Genomic DNA, 22,869 nt, shown 5'->3' with positions numbered 1-22,869 from the left:
TATGGTATTGAATTTTATGCATATGTTTTTGTAAGGAGGAGGAAATCTTTGTTTTATTATTTAATATTTAAAAATATCATAAAATTTCATGCGACATGCCACCCGTGCTTTTTTTTTTTTTTTTTTTTTTTTACAGTTACATGTTATGATACTTATAATGATAACGTGTTACTGTAAAAAAAATTGAATAAATAATTTAATTATAACATTTTTCAATGTAGTTTCTAAATTTAAAGCAGTGATGAGCAATTAAATAGTAAATCAAATAGTCGGTTCGATCCACATAAAGAATATTTTCTTTTTCTTTGATAAGAGAATATTAATTTATTTTCCATTATTTAGGTATATTTTGATTTTTTAACCTGCACAAATATATCCACATATAAAAATCAACATTCATAAAATAATTTTTAATTAAAATATACTAATTCTGCCATACAAAACGAACACCGTGGACCTCACAAAAAACCTGGGAGGGCCACATGCAGCCCATGGACCATTGGTTGCTCATCACTGTGTGCGGATCTCTAAATTTTTTTTTTTAGAGATATAATTTTTAAAATTGCTCTTCACTCCAAAAAGGTTGCCAACTGCTGTGCTAGACCAATCTAAACAATAAGATGGCATAAACATTCCAAAGAATTTGGATGGCACACATTCAGCCCACTTAAATTTTTCAAGTTCTCCAGCAAACCTTTACTTTAGGATTCTAAGAAATAATTTCAGCCCTTACTGGCTACCATCTATACTGGTTTGTTCAAATTTATCTGTGAATAATTCTTTAAGAGCACACTGCTCTGTTGCTTAATATATCTCTTAAGGATTTATAACAAAACAGACGATAATGATAATAGGATTCTGGCTTTGATGTAGGAAGGGATTTTTTTTTTTTTTTCTGCCAGAGGTCAGGCCAGCAGTGTTAACAGACCAGATTACTGTGAATTTAGCATACTATGCAGATTGTAATGTAGCTTGTTTCTTTGTATATATGTGTATGCACCAGATGATGACCTTGATGTAAAGATCAAAACATCAAGTGATTATTTTGGTTTGTATTAAACTGAAGTTTTACTATAACAAGGTAGTTGTTTCCATAATTTTAAAAAATGAATAGAGATGATAAACGCTGTTCAAATTCACTAGTAAAATACATTAAAAAAAGTTTATATATTTTCAAGTTGATTCAGATGAGCACTCTTTGTCAAATAAATAATAAATAAATAAAATACTTACATAGAACTAGTATTGGCTGCCATATTTTCCTCTACCATTAGAGAATTGATGCAAAATTCTATACCATCTTTTGTGCAGTACAGAATTACCAGAGCTTTATTTTCTCCTGGTATAATTTCTAAATAAAATGACAGCTGATTATTTTAAGATATGGAACAGGCTAAAAATACTGCAAGCTCCAAGCTAAAAAATAAGCCCCTCCCCCTCTCAGTATTTAACAGTTTCAATTACTGTTAAATACTGAGTTAGCCACTGAATTAGAAACATTTACGCAGATATATGTACACATCACTTACTCAGCACATATGCAAAATACTTGGTCTGATTCACCACGTGTTGTAGGCAATTATTTAAGAATACTGCTGGTCAGTAATCATCCATAGTTTTGATCACAATGGCAAAAACAAAGGATCTTTCAGAGTTCGATAAAGGGCCTATTGTAGGTGTCCACCTGGCTGGAGCCACAATTTTGAAACCAGCAGAGCTTACTGGTTTCTTAAAAGGTGAGATATCCTGGTTGTTTAAATATGTAGAAAAATAACCCAGACTGCTTGTCTAAGAGGCATAACTATGGTCCCAAGACAGTCTGTTAAGAAGATTGGTATTGGCAGTTGTATGCCTATACAGAAACCACTGATTTCTGTGAAGAACTGGAAAGTTTGTGTACAGTGGTGTCATGAACACCATGACTGGACACTGGAAAAAAAGTCATGTTCTGACAAGTCACAGTAGACGTTCTGTACTGATGATAGGCAGAGAGTTTGGTGGGAGACCCATGAAGCAGTGAACTCAGCTTGCTTTAAACACAATTTAAGATGATATCATGGTGTGGGGCATGTTCTGTTGGTATGGAATGGGTCCCCTGATATTTCTGGAAGGTCGGGTGTTCTCCAATCAATATATGAACATTGTTTCCAATCAAGTCCATCTTGCAAAGATGACTTTTTATCTGGCAGGTCAAGGCTGTCTCATGGATGACAGTACTAATGTCCATCAGGCAAGATTGTTCAACAAGCATGACAGTGACTTCCATCATCTTCCCTAGCCACCAGAAAGCCTGGATCTATAAAAAAAACTGAGAATGTATGGGACATGTTAGAAAAACAGGTCTGGGAACAAAGTCTGCTTCTGTCAAATCTAAGCCAGTTAAAAGACTGTGGTGAATGTTTGGTATTGTGGTATGCAATCTAACACCTTGTGGAATCTATGCTAAACTGTATATGTGCTGTAATTTGGACTAAAGGAGGTCCAACAAGGTATTAAATAAAAGTTTCTAATTCAGTTGCCAGGATTTGTATTTTCCTATCAGAAATTAAAAAAAAAAAAAAACTTAAAGTATAAAAATGATATCATAACAAAGATGCATTCTGTGTCAAATCCTGATCAGTAGCTACTTTCACAATTTTCTAATTCATAATTTTAGCTACAACAGTTACAAAATTGGAATTAATTTGCTGCTTGATTTCTTGGAAATTATAGGAAAAGTTCTTTTTCACAGCATATGCAATTACTGCTAACAATATTTATCATCATAACACTAATTACGGGTATAGACCATACTGGTCTGTTCCGGTCTCATTATGCATCCAATATCTTTTTTTTGAAGTCTACCCTGCCTTCTCTTTCCAATTGGCTTATATTTTAGTATTTGTTTAGGATATCAGATGTTGGCCATTCAGTTTACATGTTCAATCCATAATTGTTTAGTTTTTCTTCTAATGATTTTGTTTTTCGTTCTTTTAAAATGACTCTGTTCCTTTTTTGATCTAATAATATGTATTTTGCAGATCTTCTCATAAATCTCATTTCACTTATTTTTATTCTTTATCTTGTTTGTTTATTGCCCATTCACTGCCATATAATAATGTGGACACTACTAAAGTATTGTATCTTTTCTAGCATGTTTCTTTTTGTACTATATTTGGGTTGAATGTTTTATTTATCAAGTCTATAATCTGTAAAAATTTTCAAGTTTTTAATTTTATGTCTTTTTCTCCTTCATATGATATTTCACATAGAAGATAACAAAGTATTTATTTGTTCTATTATTTTATTATTAATAACTATTTTGCTTCTAACTTAAGTTTTTCCACAAAATGCCATTGTTTTAGTTTTATCTATGGAAATTTTCATTCCAAACTGTTCTACTATAATGTTTAAATTATAAGTTGCTCTTTGTAAATCGTCTTCCTTAACTGATATTATTACCTGATCATCTGCGCAAATAACAGCGTATTTATTTTGTTATCCCAGGAAATTTCCATACCGTGATTGTTTAAGGTGTTCCATTGTATTAATATCTCATTAATGTAAATATTGAAAAGTGTTGGAGACAGAGGGTATCCCTGTCTTCCTTCTTGGTTTATGGATCATTTTTCAGACATCTTTTCATTTATTTTTATTTCATTATCTTTATACATATTCAATATTGCATGTAGTAAATTATTAGGTATATTTTATTCTTTGTAATATATCAAACATTATTAAATTCTCTTCTTTTTTTCTATAAGTAGTTTTAAACAGAAAGATGAATCCATTATAGAGCATCCTTTTCTAAATCCATTCATCATCAAATTCCTGATATAAACCATTAAGGGGTGTACAAGATATGATAGTACTACATGAAAAATTTACATCATTACTAACTTCCTAACTACAATTTTCCTCCAAATCATTCTGTTAAATGTCAAGACTCCAATATTATCAGATCTTATATTTCTCTTCTAAGGCACTTTTTACTGTATCAATCCACCTATATCTTGGTCTTCCTCTGAGTCTTTTTCTTGCCAACCCGGCAGAGAAAGTTTTGCTAATCTTTCCTCTTCCATTCTGCTTAATTGACAATATCACCTGAGATTAGCTCAGCTAATGCATTCCTGGATGCTGACAATATTAAGTTCTTTCCTAATATATTCGTTTTTAATATGATATTGCCATTGATGCTATCCGTTCTTGCCCCTAAGTAATCTTTCTCAGGACTCTCATATCTGTGGTCTCTAGTCTTTGGTCAAGTATTTTACTTCTAACTCAGCTCTCAATTCCATAAGTTAAAATTGATTTAAACACTGTATTGTATATAGCTAATTTGGTGTTTTGGTTAATTTCCCTCTTATTCCATATAAATTTATTCAGATGACTTCCTACCATACCAGCTTCATTGATTCTGTTGTCTATTTCCAAATTTAACTTCCCATCTTTACTAAAAATCGTGCCTAAATAGCTGAAATGTTTTACTTGTTCTATAAGTTCTCCATTCACAATGCAGTTGACATTTTCAATATGTCTGCTATTTTCATTGTCTTTTTAATGCTGCCCTTCATACCATATCTATTACAATAGTTATTCGATTTAGTCAGGGAATCTTACAGACTTGTAGCAGATTGATTTATTTAGAAGTATAACATCATCCGCATAAAGCAAAGAGCTGAGATTGATACCTCCAATTTTGATATCAGGTTTAATACCACTTTCCTTCATAAAGCGATCCATATAGATAATAAATAACAGAAGGGATAATGTACATCCCCCATCTGACATCAGATTTAACATTAAACCATCTTCCTGTACTTCCTTCAATTCTAACTACTGACTTACAACTCAAAGACTAAGTATTGCTTGATATAATGCCCCATTGACACCATATAATTGTAGCATATTGCATAGCTCTTGGCACCTTGTCATATGCCTTTTCCAAATCGACAAAACTTAAATACAGAATCTTTATTATATTCCCATGATTTCTCAACTATCTGTCGTAAAGTGAAAATCTGATCCTGACAGCCTCTATTTGGCCTGAATGCAGCTTGTTCTTCAAGCTTCCCCTTCCACAATCCTTCTCAACCATTTCTCAGGAATACTTGCATATATCTTACCAGGAACACTCAGTAATGAAATGTCTCTGTAATTCTCAGATTCAGTTTTATTTCCCTTTTTATATATGGGTACTATGAGAGCTCTACTCCAATCATCTAGAATTCGTCCCTCTGTCCAAGTCTTCTGAACCATGCAGTGCAGCCACTGCAAGACATTTGTACCTCCATACTTGAGCATTTCTGGTCGAATATCATCTACTCCTGCTGCCTTTTCACATTTCAGGCTTATGATGATTTTTTCTACTTCAAGTATGGATATGTATTCCTGACTGCATGCCTGGTCACCGTTTTTTTTACCACTGTCTGTCATTACTGCTTGTTTCATTTAGCAGTTTTTCAAAGAGTAATTACTCCATACTTCAAGGATATCTTTTTCTCCTGTTTTCATGTCACATTTATCATCGCTAATTCCTTTTACAGCACTCTTTCCTCCATTTCTTCAACCACCACCAGAATATCTTGCCACCATCTTGATATTTATTTTCTATGTTCTTGCCAAAGTCCTCCCATGACTTTTGTTAAGCCAGTTTTACAGTGTTTAGCTTTCTTACATTTGTCTCTGTATTCTCTAAAAGCACATGCTGACTTATTTGCCAATAACCTCTGATATGCTTTCTTCTTTTCCTTCACTGCCTCTAACTTCCTGTGTCCACCATGGTTCTGATTTTTCTATTCTTGTAATAAACTTCACCACATGCCTCTCTGACTGAATCAATCAGTGTTTTCTTCAGGGCTTGCCACTGACTCTTCAAGGTTTGGTTCCTGTTCTCAAACTCTTTCATTTTTTCTTGACTAATATTTGTGTATTTTAGTCTACAGTTCACATCTGAGAGCTGCTTAACTTGTATTCTCTTTAAAACTTTCTTACATTCCTCTTTTCAATATGAAATTCAATTTTATCCTGCACAAGACTAAATCGTGATCACTTCCAATTTCAAAGTCTCTGTACACTCTGGGGTTCTGCACCAATGTGAAAAAATCACTATCAACAATAACATAGTCAATGAGACTTTTCTTATTCCTTGCCTCTTCTTTCCATGTGAATTTGTGCACATTTTTATATTGGAACATTGTGTTAGTAATAACCAGTCTGGGGTCTGTCTCACTTGTGGCAGACCCCGGTCAACATCACTTCGTATAATGTCCTGAGCAGAAATCCAATAGGTATTTGCTATTATTATTTTCCTCTTTTCTCCAAATTTTTCCAAAATATTTTTGGATGTCTGACAATGATTTCCTACTCTGCTTATTTAGATCTCCAACAAGGACCAACTTTTCCTTTTTCGTTGTATCCGTTGCTTTCTCTAAACACTCAAAAAAAATTCCTCCACTTCTACCTTAGTAGAACTTTCTGTGGGACCATAGGCACAGATAAGTCTCATTTTCCAGTTCCCCATTCTGATATTTGCCCACATCACTCTACTTCAGACTGCCTGCCATTTATACCAGGCAAGAAGATTAGCCTTGTATTTAGTGTTGAATACTATGGCTACTCCTTTTCCTTGTCATTGCCTAAATATAACATTTTGCATTTATTGCTCAGAAAGATCTCACCAGTTTGTCTTTTTTGTTTCAGTCACCCCTATTATTTTGATCTGGTACTTATCCAATTTCTCAGCTAACTCCATTTCTTTGCCATTCAGGCTTCTTATGTTGATAGTACCAATATTAAACTCTGGTGATGTTGTGCTGGGGTAAGTTTTAGGATTTGTTCCAGTAGCTGACTTTTAGCTGTTTGCCTTTGCCCTGGTGAAAACAACAGGGGCCTTGTTTAACCTGGCGACACCCCAGCCAAGTTGAAATACTGTCATATTGTAACATTATTTAAAATTTTGGTTTGGCTAATAATATACTTTCAGCGTATATTTTTAGCATGTATTCAATAAACTAATACCTCTGTAGTCAGCAGGTCTTGTTTTATCCCCCTTTTTAAATATAGGTACTACAATGCTTGTATTCCATTCTATTGGTATTTGTATATATTTTATTAAAAAATTTAGTAATCTTTGATGAATTTGTTTTTTTTGCAAATTTATACAGTTTGATGTAAATTTTTAATATAGTAATATCATATCCTGTACACCCCTTGAGGGTACACGCCAGGAATTTGATGATGATGGAGTTTATCCCATCTTCTCCTGCTAATTTGCCATTTTTTATTTTATTTAGGTTGTTCTTTAATTCTTTCATTGCTATCAAATCATTTAAAGTATTTTGTAAATTTCTGGTGCAATTATTTTTGATGCCGGTATTATTATTATCCTTCCAAAGATCTGTAAAGTAATCCAAAAATTATTTTACGTCTATTTCACATTTATATTTGTAGTTTCTTTCATATCTGCATTCATGTGTTTTAGTATTTTGTACACACTGGGTGTTATTTTATATATGTCATTTTCTAGATATGATAGAGATTTTTCCCAGCTCTCTCTCACTCTTTTGGCTATTGCTCGTCTTTTTTTATATTCAATTTCATCTTCTTGTTTTTTGCTACTTAACCGTCTTTTAAAAGCTAGCTTTTTATTTCCAATTATTGATTTTATTTCATTGTCCCATATATGTAATTTTTTATTTTTATGATATTTTTTGTGTGTTCCTAGACTTTCATATGCTGCTGATGCGATAATTTCTCTTTTATATTATTCCATTCTTTCTCAATGTCTTCATTTTCTTGTATTTTTTTCTTAGTAGTTATTAATTCTCTGTTGGTATAAATTTCTTATACTTGAATCATTTAGTAGTCTTACTTTGTAATTACATTTTGTTTCTGTAGCCAGTTTGGTGGAAATCTTAGTTTTGCCTGTACTAAATAGTGATCTGTGTCAATTTCTAGCCCTCTTCCAACATCTAGGAAAAGGTTTGCTAATTTTTCATTTGCTATAAAGTAGTCTATTATTGATTTTTGTCCTCTTGCACACCACATATTTATGTATATTTTTTATGTTTGTAAAATGTATTCATTATTTTTAAATTATTATATATTGTATAATCAATGAGTTACTTTCTATTTTTGTTTACTGTTGGTTCTCTAAATTTTTGTATGTTATTGTTAATTTTTATCATTCCTATTCTGGCATTAAGATCTCTGGCTATAATTATATGGTCTGCTTTATTTAATTTTTCATATATTCTTTGTAACTCTTTGTAAAAGTAATCATTTTCTTCTTTTCCTTCTTCAGGGGATACTCTCCAACAAGTGTTAAATTTTCTTTATTTAATTTTAATTGCACATCTAATATTCTTTCATTTGAATGTATAATCAGTTATTTTTGTTTAACTGATTTATTGATCTAAATCATTACACCAGCTTTTGCATGTATTTGTTTGTCCACTCCACTATATATGATATTGTAATTAGCTGTTTCTTTTGTTCCTTTAAGTTTCTTTTTTTATTTCTGTAAGAACTGCAATTTCTATATTTTCATCATTTAAAATTTTATCTAATTCTTCTTTATGTGCTATGCTTCTAATGTTCCATATAGCATATTTCGCCACCATTTATAACAATTTGAAATACAATACACAGCCATTCCATCTGTATTCAGAATGGAGGGAACTTGAAATTCACATAAATATGTAATAAAGCAAACATTATCATCTGTTTGAGACAGGAAACTTTTTTTTTTTAAATTACAGAGAGAGATGATTTACAAATGTATTACATAAGTTTATTTCAGTAACACCAACTATTTATTTTTTCTCTTCAATTTCTGAATTAAAATATGTAAAAATTCTATGAGATCTGCTTATAATTTGAATTATTCAGATATAATTTTGAGAGTAAATAGAAACAGACTAAATAAAAATACTTCTGCAATTATGTGACATTGTAAGATCCAGTTTAAATGTTTTGAATATTTTTATCAAATAAAATTTTGTGAATAAAACTATCGTGTTTCAATGCTGAATATCAAGTTACCTTCTGCAGGAGGTACAATAAAGACAACTTAGTGAAACTAATTCCCACTAAAAAAAAAACTGACCCAAAGAATGTTTTGAAAGTCAACACATCTTTGTACACCCTGAAGAAAAAGTCAGAAAATATACATCACAGAGAAAGACTTTTTGTAAAATTATGAAATGTCATTCACTAAATTACGTGATTAAAAACACAAGTAATAAATGATAAGTTAGTCACTTCCAGTGGAAAGGTGTCTTGCTGCACTTATAATGGAAATATGCTGATTAATGGTGCTAAATGTAGATGTCTGGTATTTAATTAATTCATTTGCAGATGATTTAATTTATCTCGAGTTTGAAATTTAAAATATCTCTTTTTAATTGTATCACAAGTCTAATACAAGATGAATTATTTATAATTAAAAAATGTTTATCTTTTATTTTATATAGATAATACTAATGTCAATTTATACTTTGTACCTATCCTACCAAGAGTATTAAAAACAGTCACTGCCCAACCTTATTACAAGTCATTAGAGCCTAAATTCATACTGTAATTCCTATTCTAAGTTGAACATTGTGAATTGGATTAAATTAGATTGAATACCTCTTTAATTAAATAGAGGTATTCAACAGAATATTCCAATTTGAAGCACTAATCGAATGAATAAAAAAATTTTGTACATTTTGAAACTAGAAAAAAAATGTTCAAAAGCATCCTTTTTTCTTTTCCTTCTCCAGACACTACAGTTATCACTCAACCAATTTCAACTACTACACCTGGAATAATTTTCGTGTGAAGGTCTCCTAAGAAACTCAGCATAATCAGAATAAAGTGAAGGAGTTGAAAAGAATTGGAGAGAACATCAACACCTTCAAGTCACATTCAAACCAGTTTCAATGAAATATGGCTCAGGTACACTAAAGTGAGGAAGAGTTGCAAGGAGTGATGTAATTTTCCCAGGTCAAGCTTTGTAACCAATCTGGAATATACTGAACACCTTACAAGTCATGATGCTTAACTGATTTCAACTTTATTTTGAACATATAGTGACTGCTTATATTATTTAGACTCTCAAGAGAAGTTCATTCCAACTGGAGAAAAATTAAAGGGAGATAGAAAGGAGGCATATGTCACTTTTGTATAAAGATCACAATGTTCAAGCATTTCTGATCAGATGGACAGAAAGCTGAGGCACACTTTGATTGAAATTGCATTTGAGGATGTAGTGTGTAGATTATATTCTAGGACTATGCATAAGGTATTAGACTGTTCCCAAACACACACACACACACACACACACACACACACACACACACACACACACACACACACACACACACACTTACACACACACACACACACACACACACACACACTTACACACAAAATAAAAATAAAATAACAGAAGAGGAAGAATTAACACACCCATTTTGATGAACAGCGAATGTTCAAATATCTGTTAAATAATGTCAATTTGTGAGTGAGTGAGAGAGAGATGAAATGGTGAGACAGGACATTTATCCAACTAACTACTATTTTTTGTAATGATTCAAAGAATCTGGAGGAACACTGGAGTTAACAATTTGCATGATTTCCCAACAATTAAATATAACTGTTTAGAGGTAAAGTAAGAAATAAAGCTGGTGAGGTAATATTTGTAATATGCTTATGGCCAGAAAAGAGTTATCCCAAGAAGAGAAATCTTATTATGTCCGAAGATTTGGATGTTGTTAAAAGTAAGAATGGAAGAAAAGGGTTCTTTTCTGTATAAGACAGGATTCAGTTTTGGAAATTTCATCAATTTATGTTGTATGATCTGTCAAATGAAAAAGAGGAATGAAGTATTCTCTCCATTACTGCAACTGTTCCCATATGATCCTGTGGCTTTAAACGATGGGTTTTGGTTTTCAGATTATAGTTATATTATTCTTATATATTCCATATGTATTTAAATGTTTAATTGGGTTATATTCTTATCATTTCATGTTTTATTTGAGATTGTATCTTCTATTTAGCAATACTCAATCTGATACCTCTTACGTTTTCTTATGATATTGCTTAGCAATAGCAACAAAAACAACCTTCAATGTTTAATAAAATAGTGAAAATATATATAAATAAAAAGATTTACCATCATTCCTTGCAAAATCAAGACTTCTGGCATGTCTCCACATGCATATATACCTTACGAAATTAACTAACGATTAATTTATTGACCCAGAGGGTAAGTAATATAGTGGTTGCTACATGTTCTAATTAAGCTTCAGTAATTAAAGAGTCCCTCTCTTTCAGTTATATAGGTTGATTTACTCTTGACTGATAAGTTAAATAGCTACTATTATTTGCCAGAACATAAAGTTCATTTAAGAATATGATGAAATTTGTTTATACCTTTACTGTTCTCCCTGTAACACCTAGAAGAACAGAAGAATTTATTCTGTGAGTATTGCAGTGGGGAATTCTTAAGGGTCAAAGCTATATAAATGTGAGACCTTTAAAAGCCTTTTAAGGAATGTGGAGAATCAACTGGGTCTTCTGACCTAATGTATAATCCTCACCTTTCTATGCAGGATCCAGGTTGATACATAATGAATGAGGATGGCTGGCAATTAAGAATTTAGCCAACCAAACTGTATTCTTATTGGTTTAAACCATAATATGAAATGATAGTACAGCATGACAGAATTTCATGCCAGATGGTGTCACCTAGTTAGACAAGGACCTAAATGTATTTGTCAGGAAACCAGGGCAAACAGCACAAAGGTAGATACTAGAACAAATCCCGACCCAACATCAGCGTTCAAGATTCAGAGTAATATCAGATTGGTAATATCAACATAAGAAGCATCAATGACTAGCAGAAGAATTGGATAAGTACTAGATTGACATAATAGGTGTGACTAAAACAAAGACAAAAACAGGTGAGATCTTTCTAAACAACAAACAAAAATTCAGGCAATAACAATCAGGGAAAAGAAGAAGTAGCTACGATATTCAACACTAAATGTGAGGATAATCTTCCTGAATAGTAGGCAATATCAAGTAGAGAGTTGTGGGCAAACATCAGAATATGGAATTTGACAATGCAATTTATTTGGATGAAATGGAGGAATTTTACAAACTTGTTGGATATCTAAACAGCAGAGTAGGAAATGATCACCAGACATACAGAAATGCTTTAGGAATATTTGGAGAAAAGAGCAAAGCTAATTCTTCTTCTGCAGCTTTTCCCACTTAAGTAGGGTCGCTGTTTGTGGTGAGTCTCCTCCACAACCTCCTGTCTTCGGCTGTAGCCACATCCAAGTTCTTCATCCTCAAGTCCTCCTCCTCCATCTCTTCTTTGGCCGTCCGTGCTTCCTCCTCTCCTGCACATCCATCTGCATGCCCTTTCTTCCTACATACTCTTCTTCCCTCCTCATCACACGACCAAACCATCTCAACCTTGTCTCCTGTATCTTTGCTCCTAAGTTCGTAACTTTCACCATTCCCCTTACATAGTCATTTCTCAGATGATCCTTTCTGGTCACATCGCACATCCACCTAAGCATTCTCATCTCTGCTACCTCCATCCTGCTGACGTTATTTTTCCTCAGGGCCACAGTTTCCATTGCATATGTCAGTGGTGTTCAACCTTTTTTTACCATGTGAGCTACTTTTCTATACTAAGTTATTCAGCAATCTACTCTCTTATATAGATCACGTTCCCCCAGCCTGATATCTGATTAAGCACAACTATGCAGTTAAATACACTCACTCACTTCAGAGGATCCACTCTCCCAGCCCTAAAAACTTTAAAGAAACTACAAACTTTATTTGTGTATTTAAAAATTTATTTATCACTTTTAATTATTTTAATACAACAAATAAAACAAATATATTGGAATAAAATATTTCTCTATTTTGGAAAACCAAAGTTAGAAAAAACAACAGATTGATTACAAACTCACAAGTTACAGGAAATGTTGGTTGATTAAAAAAAAAGTTAATGTGAAATTTGACATTGTTTGGACCTCGCAATATTTTCATAGGTTGATATGAAGAAGTGGCCAATCGCAGACAATCATCCAAATGATCTTTTGTAATTTGGTTTCTTAATTTATTTTTTATGACATTCATATTTGAAAAAGCAGATTCTGACAAGTATGGCGATCAGAAACACGACAGAATTTTTTGCCAATATCAGTTAATCCTAGAAATTTTTCATGTGTATACTTCCAAATGACTTCATTGTTTATTGATTTTAAATGTAAACTATTCTGAATGTTTATTATCTCAAGTTCTACTTCAGCTTGGTTTATATCAAACAGCCCACTAATTTTATTTGAAATTTCTCTGATATTCAAGTTTTCTTGAAATGGATTATTGATAAAAGATACAATCATTTCAGTTTTATTAAAATCTTTAAATCTTGAATTTATTTCTTCCTCAACTAATTCTATTTCACAAATAAATTCTTTTAAATCACATCGAAGCAATTCTTGATTTCGTTCAAAAAATTTTAATAAATATGGGAGATGTCTAAATTAGCGGTCATTTATATTTTTCTTTAATAAAAGAAAGTATTGTTGGAAAGTTTTTATTGAACTTAACATGTCAATTAAATTTTTATCTCTACCTTGTAACTAAATTTAAATTGCTTAATTTTGTACAGAAATCTAATAAAAATGATGTGTAACAACCATCTTTTATCACTCAATTATGAATAAATATCTCCTTTTTGATCAAGAAAATTTTTTATATCATTAATTAATACAAGAAATCTTTCTAAAAATTTACTTCTGCTAAGCCAGCGAACATTATTGTACAACAGAAGTTTCCTATCATCATCTGCCTGTAATTTAAATAACCACCATTGTACGGCTTTTCCTCGAACAGAATTTACAATTTTAAATGTAATATCCAAAACATCTTTTATGTTTAATCTTTTAATACACAGTACTTGTTGATGGATAATACAGTGGTACGTTAAAATATGGGAGTTATTAGTTTTTACATAATGAAATGAAGCCTGATTTATTACCTATTATTGCAGGAGAACCATCAGTAGTAATAGATACAAGTTTAAAAAGCGGAAGTTTGTGTTGTTTCACAAATTCATCAAATGCCGAAAAAATGTCTTCTCCCCTAGTCCTTCCTAATAATGGTACAATTTTCAAAAGTTCTTTACTTGAATAATCTTGAAATACCATGCGAACCATTAACTGAGCAGTATTAGTGAAGTCGTTTGATTCATCAAATTGTAATGAAAACGCAACACACTGGTGAATGTCTGACATTAACTGAGTATTCAGATCGGCACTTAAAATTTCAACTCTTCTCATAACTGTTGTTCTGGAAAGTTGTAAATCTTTAATATTCGAAATGATTTTATTTTTATGTTTAAAATCAAAAAATAAAGATTCTGCTGCTGCAAGAAATGATTCTTTTATTAACTCTCCATCAGTACAAGGCTTTTTGCTTTTGCTAATAAATGACACACTTTCAAAGATGAAATGGTGGCTGATATTGGTTTATTTATTACTTTTGAAATCATATTTTGTTGTCCAGAAAGTCCTGCCTTTAAATTTATAATTTCTGATTCATGTATTTTGGAATTTTGGGGAAAATCTTCATATTTTGCATGTAGCAATCAAAAATGTCTCTCAATATTACCTTTTTTTGGAATTGCTACAGGTGAATTACAAATCAAACAACAACACTTTCCATTTACCATTGTAAAGAAATAATCCATTTTCCATTCCTTGTGAAAATGATATGTCTTTGATTTCTTTGATACACTCATGATTATCCTCAAATTAAAAAAAAAAAATAACTTTTAAATATTTTATTAAAATAAAAAATTTTTATAACTTATCAATTAGCGAACAAAATAATGGTAAATTCAACGATAAATTTAGAGCAACTGAAACTCAACTGAAATTCTAACAGTGGGTAGTGTGTGATGTAGTTACAAGTAAACACGACTATAAACGAAACGCATACGATGTGCTTTGCTTATAATCGCATTCACTCGGCTCGCTGTTTGACTTCCACTGATCCAAATTAATTCATTTACCCGGACTTATAAGAAAATTACTGATTTGACAATTTTAACGAAAAATAAACAAACAATAGCAATAAACTTAAAGAGAATTAAAAAATAATACAAAATAATAATAAATAAAATATCATGTTTTCAGTTTTAATTAAATTTGTGAGTCAAGAGGAATAACCAAAAATCGCTCCGGGATCGACAGGTTGAACACCACTGGCACACGTCATAGCTGGTCTCACTACTGTCCTGTAGATTTTGCCTTTTAGATTGATCGGCACCCTCTTATCGCATAGCACTCCAGCCATCTCTCTCCAGTTCCTCCATCCTACTTCTTTCTCAGCCTTACCATCCTCTTTCATTGTTGAACCTAAGTATCTAAAGTCAATGACCTTCCCTGATGACATTTCCTTCCAGCTCCAGATCTGTCTCCTGGCTGCCATCCACTTTGCAACACACATACTCTGTCTTACTTCTGCTCATTCTCATACCTCTCTCTTCCAGTACTTTCCTCCAACTTTCCAGTTTAGTTGCCACTTCTTCTCTTGATTCTGCACACAGCACGATGCCATCTGCATACAACATAGTCCGAGGCATGTCTTCTCTCACCTCTTCTGCCACCACTTCTATCACAATATTAAACAGGAACGGGCTTAATGCTGACCCTTGATGCAAGCCAACTGTCACTGGAAAACTTTCTGTCTCTCCCAGGCAGGTTCGAACTCTTGTCTTCACATTTCTGTATATCTCCTGCACCAACCTGACATGTTTCTCCAGTACCTTCTTCTCCATCAAACACCTCCAGACTTCTTGCCTTGGCACTCTATCATACCCTTTCTCCAGATTAATAAAAACCCAGATGTAGCTCCTTTTGCTTCTCTCGAAACTTTTCCATCATCTATCGCAACCCAAAGATAGCATCTGTCGTCGATCAACCAGGCATGAAGCCAAATTGCTCCTTTGCAATCTCTACCTCCTTCCTCAGTCTTCCATCAAGAACCCTCTCTAGGATCTTCATTGTGTGGGACATCAACTTTATTCCTCTGTAATTCTTACAGTCTTGGGCATCCCCATTACTCTTGTAGCTGGGGACAAGAGTACTTTCCCTCCATTCCTCGGGTATATTTTTCTGTTCACAAACTTTTATTAACAGGTCCCACAGCAGGTCAATTCCCCCTTCCACGCCTCCACTGGGATCCTGTCAGGGCCGACCGATTTTCCATTCTTCATCATCTTTATGACAACCTTCACTTCCACTCTACCAATGTTCTGCACCATCTCCTCATAAGGCTCCCCATCTTCTCTGTGAGCCCTTGCATTTTCTTCATTCAAAAGCTCTTGAAAGTATATTCTCCATCTGTTTCTTATATCCAGATCCCTCCTTAATACTCTTCCTCCAGTCTTTGATCTGCCTCACATGTACGATGTCCTTTGATGCCTTATTTCTACTTTTTGCCAATCGATAAATCTTTCTGTGTCCTTCCTTTTTCTAATTGATCATAAAAGTCTTGATATGCCATGGCCTTTGACTGTGCAACAACTCTTTTGGCTTCTCGCTTTTTCTCTCTGTCCTCTTCCACTCTTGACTCGTCCCACTTTTGCTTTGCCTTCCTCTTAGCTGTCACTGCTTCTTGTACATTATTATTCCACCACCAACCCTCCTTCTGCTCTCTAATCTTTCCGGATGTTTCACTAAGCACCTCAATTGCACAGCTTAGAATTACTTTTGAATTTATGTCTCCACCAGTCTTGTACACTTTCTAGTTCATCCGAAATCCTCTCTAACACCTTCTCCCTACAACGGTTCCTCACACCCTCTTCTTTTAAGCGAAACCACTTAATTTTCTTCCTCCCATGGCTTCCAAAAGTTTTTATCTTTGACTTTATTTTAAAGTCTGCGAAAAGCAGCCGGTGTTGCTGCGCCACCTGATCTGTTGGGATTACCTTACAATTTGTTACTGCCTTAAGATGTTTTTTTCTAGTCAAAATATAGTCAATCTGTGAACTCTTGTTGCCTTCTGAATGTTATCAAATGCTCTTCCTTCTTACAGAAAAAGGAGTTCACAATTGCTAGATTAAAATAATAATAATGGCAAGTACTTGCTGGATTACTGTTTGGAACATGAACTAGTTACAAGGGTGGTCAGAAAGGTTCTTGGCTTAACAATGAAAACACGAATTTATAATTTCAAAATTATTTTTATTTCTCAACATAATTCTCCTTAAGACTAATACATTTATTCCAGCAATGCTCCAGTGCCATTATCCCATCCCTGTAGTGGTTTTCAGTAAGATCTGCAAAATGTCCCTCTACAGCCGCAATCACCTCTTGATTCAAAGAAAAATGCAGATCAGCGAGGAAGAGTTTTAGTTTTGGGAAGAGATAGAAGTCAGAGGGAGCCAAATCTGGGGAACAGGGTGGATGTTCAAACAATTCATAGTGCAGATAGCTTAATTTTCCCATTGCCATAACACTTTTGTGGGCAGGTGATATGTCCTGATGAAAAACGATTTTTTTTCCTCTGCAACCAGGTCTTTTCTCATGAATTTTTTCATCTAGTCTGGTTAAAAGATCAGAATAATACTCCCCAGTTATTGTAGCATCCAAAACACAGATGCCATGACCTTTCTTGCTGATGGAACAAACTTTGTCTTCTTTGGCGCTGAACAACCGGATTCTGTCCACTGTTTTGACCGCTGTTTGGATTCTGGTGAATCCAAGTCTCATCCATAGTAATAAATCAACACACAAAATCAGTTTTATTCTTGTTAAACTATTCCAAGCACTGTTCAGAGATTTTCACGTGAGTGCAGTTTTGATCTGCTGTGAGCAAGTGCGGCACCCATCTTGCGCAAAGCTTTTTCATTTGCAATTCTTCATGCAAAATATATCCTACACATTATTTTGAAATGACTGTAGTCTCAGCAATTTCATGCACTTTGATTCGCTGATCATCCAATACCATATTGTGCACTTGATCAATGATTTCTTGTGTTGTCCTTCATGTGGATCATCTTCAAGGGTGGTATGGCCAGGTTTAAACTCGGCAGCCCATTTCTTAATTGTCAGAAATGAAGAAGAAGAGTGCCCATAAACTTTTATGAACTTTGAATGAATTTCTTTTGCCATTAAACCTTCTTTTACAAAGAATTTTATAACTGCATGATACTCAATTTTATCCATTTCAAGGGATATAGACAACACTTTTGCTTCAGACAGCTGTATAATACAAACTACCTGATAGAATGACTTGCAATTTCACATGGATGCTTATGACAGATGTACCAACTTTAGAGGCAAAAAAAAAAATATAAAATAAAATAAAATAAAATTTGCTGATAGTATTTGTTATCTATGGTTGAGGCCAAGAACTTTTCAGACCACCCTCGTAACTTCTTTCTTTTTACTAACAACGTCACTTACCTGATTTCCATTATCTCCTGACTTACCTGTTTCCTTGCTTTGTTGTTTCTTATTTTCCAGTTTAGTTTTCTTTTTCTTCCTCTACACGTTATTTTCATATTTTAATTAGAAAAAGATATCCTAATCAACCTTTGAATGTTATCATATGCACTGGGCAGAATAGGATATCAGCTATTACATAGATTTTATCTCTGCAAGTCTTTAATGCTTTACAATTATAAGAAACATTCATGTTTTTTTTTTTTTTTTTTTTTTTTTTTTTTTTTTTTTTTTTTTTTGTGCATTCTGAGGTGTGGAGAAAGTAAATCAGTGTAGAGAATGTGTGGAAGTGAAATCTGCCATCTTTAAGGGGTGTGATTGGAAGTTAAGGATAATCAGTCTGGAGATGGTAGGCTTAAATGCAGGTAGCCCAATAATAATCAGGAAAGGTAATCGATACTTACAAACTTCTAGAAAGATGGTATGGGAAGGTGACAAACGGAAAACAATTTTTGTACATGAGAATTTTTTTTATGAAATTGTGAGTTCTACTTATTTATTTAATCCTATTATGTTTCCATATTTTATTTTCGATCTTTAGAGGGAAAAATATACCTAAATAAATGAAATGCTTTACTTGTTGTATAGGTTCTCCATTCAAATGAAGTTGCTATTTTCAATATTCAGCACCCCCTTTTTTTTTTTTTTTTGGAAAACAATAGGTGGCAGTACACATTCTTTGCTAGAAGGAAAAGCTGAATAAAATGACACCACATCTGTGTCATAGGTAAAGGTGTCAATATGCTGCACCATTATGTACATGCTTATTCCTACCTATTTTCATAATCTTTGTCTTTTATTGCTGATTTTGATATCAAATTTATCACATTAGTTACTCCATTTAGTTAGGGAATCCTGCACACTTTTACTGGATTTATCCAGTCAAGTGAAAATTATTCTCAATGATAGTCTGTAGACCTAAGAGGCTTTTGGCTGTGGGAGGTAGATGAAAGGGCTAGTGCACGAAACCAAGATGGAAGAAAATATAACATGCATTGCATGCTGACATCTGGATAATTCACCTAGTATAAAGCACATTCCTAATGCAGTAATAACTCATATAGCAGACATGGATGAGCTGCAGTGATTGTTGAAGCCAAGGCTGTTTTTCTCCCCTTTTTTGCCTGCTTATTCTGACTTTACTATTAAAAATTACATAATCTTTTTTTTTTTTTTTAATTTGAAACAGCTATAGCTCTACAAGTGTTCAGTATCAGACCTAAGGGTTAGGTGATGAAAGCTTTATAAAGCTTTCATTAAAGATTTCATTTCATTGTAGTGCAATTGAAAGAATGAGTGGAAATTGCACACCCTCTAACTGGACTCAGACTAGTCACCTTGATAAACATGCAGGCTGCATTCGGTGGTCATATGATGAATTGTTTGTTTAGGTGCATCACAGTCAACATTGAGGAGAAAGGCACTTCCCCACTTAAATAAAGTATCTGCATATATTCCATGGTCTGTACGAATCCTATTCAGGGTTACCCATGTTTTATGGAAAAGTTCAAGAACAAAAGATGGTTATTAATACTTTGAAATCACATTTGTAGTTAAGGATCATCAGTGTTTATATCCCATCATCTTGTCCATTCATCTCTGGAGATGAAATAATTTGTAAAACAAACCAAGTTTTCTACTTCACATACTGGTAGTTGTGTAGATTTTTATCAACTGATTCTAAAGTGTGAAATATCCTTGTGCACAGGGAGAAGAGGATTATTGCTTATCTTCTTGTACTCTTGAAGGAAAGTATCATCTCTACAAATGTGTGGAGGGAGGTTCAAGGTAAGAAGCCAGTAAATATTCATTGATCTGAATGCACCAGATATCAACCACAAGGTGTTATTAAGCTGAGTATCAATAAGCTTTGTGTGTGTGGACTGTTGAGCCAAACAGGTGAACAATATTCAGCTATAGAGAATACCAGACCCAGAGCTGATGAGTGTAACCTGGTAGCAGAGGATCCCCAAGAGGATTGCAATTCTAGTCACCTCCTGGTGGTGCACCCTGAATAAATGCTAAATAAGCTAGTTAAAACTGGTTGCCACTCTATCCAAAGATCATCTGGTTATCATCTTCATGCAGTATTAGGCAATTAAAGAGTATTATCCTTGGAGATGTCATGTGATAATAAAAAGAAAGGCTTTATACTCAAAAAAAAAGACCTCTTCCAAGTTATGTACATTTCTTCTAACTTGCCCTGTATACAACTTAACAGTGCCAAAGAGTAAATGTCAAGTTGTTCATAAGTCTCATCTTAAAAAAAGAAGTTTGCTTATGTACTGCTGAAACTGTTTTCTTTGTCTTCTTCTGAGTCAATTAAATGATTTGCAGAGGAGAAAGAACACCAAACATAGGTGACTGTGGGTGTTTAAAGTTGGTGTCCCAACCATCTCAGCTGACTTTTCTGAATTGTTTTAATTAGAGGTTTTTGCTAGATTTCCTCAAGAGTGACAGCATTAGAAAGGTGATCTAACCACCTTCATTCCAGTATCGAATGATACTTAGGTGAACTGAACCAAATAAACAACGGAAGATAAAAATCATTCATTGTACCATGCAAATATTTTAACACAACATTTGTTATATGTAACATACAGGCAGTCCATGAAGAAATTTTTATCCCATTCATAGGAAAACAAAAAATGCAATCAATAATAATAAAAACATATAATTCACTAACAAAGAGTCAAATTTAATCTAAACTTGATAAAAACATACTTTTTGCAACAAGTGACAACTGTTTTTTCCCAGCTATATCTGTAAACCACTGCTTTTCCTACACAAAGAATTAAAAAAATAAAAAATAAAATAAATAAAAATATCTTGAAATAATATTTACAACTCCAAAACCTTTCAAAACATATAATATATAGAATTTTTCCCATTTATTTTATTTTTTTTAATAAAATTAAATGGGAAAATTTCTTATTTTTTGAAGATAATAAATTTTAATAAACTATTAGTTTTCGAGAGTTCTGGTAAAAAGACCACATAATTCTAAGATTAAAAAAAGAAAAAAAAAAAACACACACCTTGTACCTTTTTTTCACTTCCTCGGTTTTTTTAGATAAAAAAAATGGAATTACAGGAAATCTTTACTGTAACAAAACTAACAGTAAAAAATAGTTTAACAATAAACATCTGATGGTATACATATTTAACTGGAACTATAGTGAAATTTATCATACAAACTCAATTAACTGAATATCAAACACAACTGAATTACATTACAGTGCAGCCTAATTCTATGTTTTGCCACCAGAGGAATACACCCTCTGTCCAACAAGAAACTGAACTTTTGATAGAAAATAAAACACAGGCCAATTATAATTATTCAAATCATTTATTTCAATCAATATACTCTCCCTCAGCTTCGATACAGCATTTGGCACGGTCAATTAATTTGTTAAATGAGTTTTTTATATCGGTTTTTGGGATACTGTTGAGGGTCATGGTTACTGCCGCTTCAACATTTTCAATGGTGTTGTATCGCTTTCCTTTCATCAGCAAATGAAATCAGGGGAAGAGAAAGAAGTCACAAGGTGCTAAATCAGGTGAATACGGCGAGTGATCCAACACACAAACATGGTTTTTGCTCAAAAACTGTCTCACAATGTTCGAACAATGAGATGGTGCATTATCATGCAAAAGTGATCAGCTGCCTGCATCACAATATTCATGCCATACGTAACAAATTCTCGCGATCAATTGCTTCAAAACTTCGAGATAAAACCCGCCATTGACTGTTGGGCCAGGCAGAACGAATTCTTTGTGAATAATGCCCTTGGAATCGTAGAAATAAATCAGCATTGTCTTTACTTTTGACTTCTTCAAGCAAATTTTTTCGGATGCCCCTCTTCTGGCGGTCTCCACTCGGCACTCTAGAGTTTGTTTCGAGCTCATACTCAAAACACCACATTTTGTCACCAGTAATGATCGTTTCAAGGAAGTTTGAGTCTTTACAAGCAGTTTTAATGAGGTCCTTGCAGTGTTCAATTCGATATTTTTTTGTCGTCGATCAACTTGTGGGGAACAAATTGCGAATTCAATTTACGAAGGCCCAAACTCTCGGTCAAAATGTGCACAGTTGATTTTGGGATCCCCAATTCATCTACAATCAATCTCATGAATGAGACGATTTCGGGTTTTCTTTGATGAAATCACACACTTTTTGGATGTTAACTTCGCTCCCTCCAGTTTTTGGATGGCCCGGCTTTTCGTCGTCCTCAAGTGTCTCGCGACCACTTTGAAATCGCTTAAACCACTTGTAAACTTGAGTACGGGATAAGCATTCATTACAGTATGCTTTTTGAAGCATTTGATGCGTTTCGGTAAAACTTTTACCAAGTTTAACACAAAA

At 33.4% G+C, this 22,869-nt stretch overlaps 1 protein-coding gene across 2 annotated transcripts in view; it reads right to left on the bottom strand.

The window, feature by feature from the left end:
• The window catches only part of qin (tudor domain-containing protein qin), a 544,378-nt gene that overhangs the window by 158,332 nt on the left and 363,177 nt on the right, over positions 1 to 22,869 (bottom strand). For both annotated transcript variants that reach the window (XM_090401282.1, XM_090401283.1), the window contains 2 exons: positions 21,228 to 21,285; positions 1,234 to 1,351 (listed from right to left, as the gene is read on the bottom strand). In XM_090401282.1, the coding sequence (XP_090257408.1) occupies positions 1,234 to 1,351; positions 21,228 to 21,285 (176 nt within the window). The remainder of the gene's footprint in view (positions 1 to 1,233; positions 1,352 to 21,227; positions 21,286 to 22,869) is intronic.

The sequence above is a fragment of the Typopeltis vanoorti genome, chromosome 12 (assembly GCF_054136105.1).
Source record: "Typopeltis vanoorti isolate ZY-2024b chromosome 12, IOZ_Tvanoo_1.0, whole genome shotgun sequence".
Classification (NCBI taxonomy): domain Eukaryota; kingdom Metazoa; phylum Arthropoda; class Arachnida; order Uropygi; family Thelyphonidae; genus Typopeltis; species Typopeltis vanoorti.
This window is presented reverse-complemented; position numbering and strand designations above follow the sequence as displayed.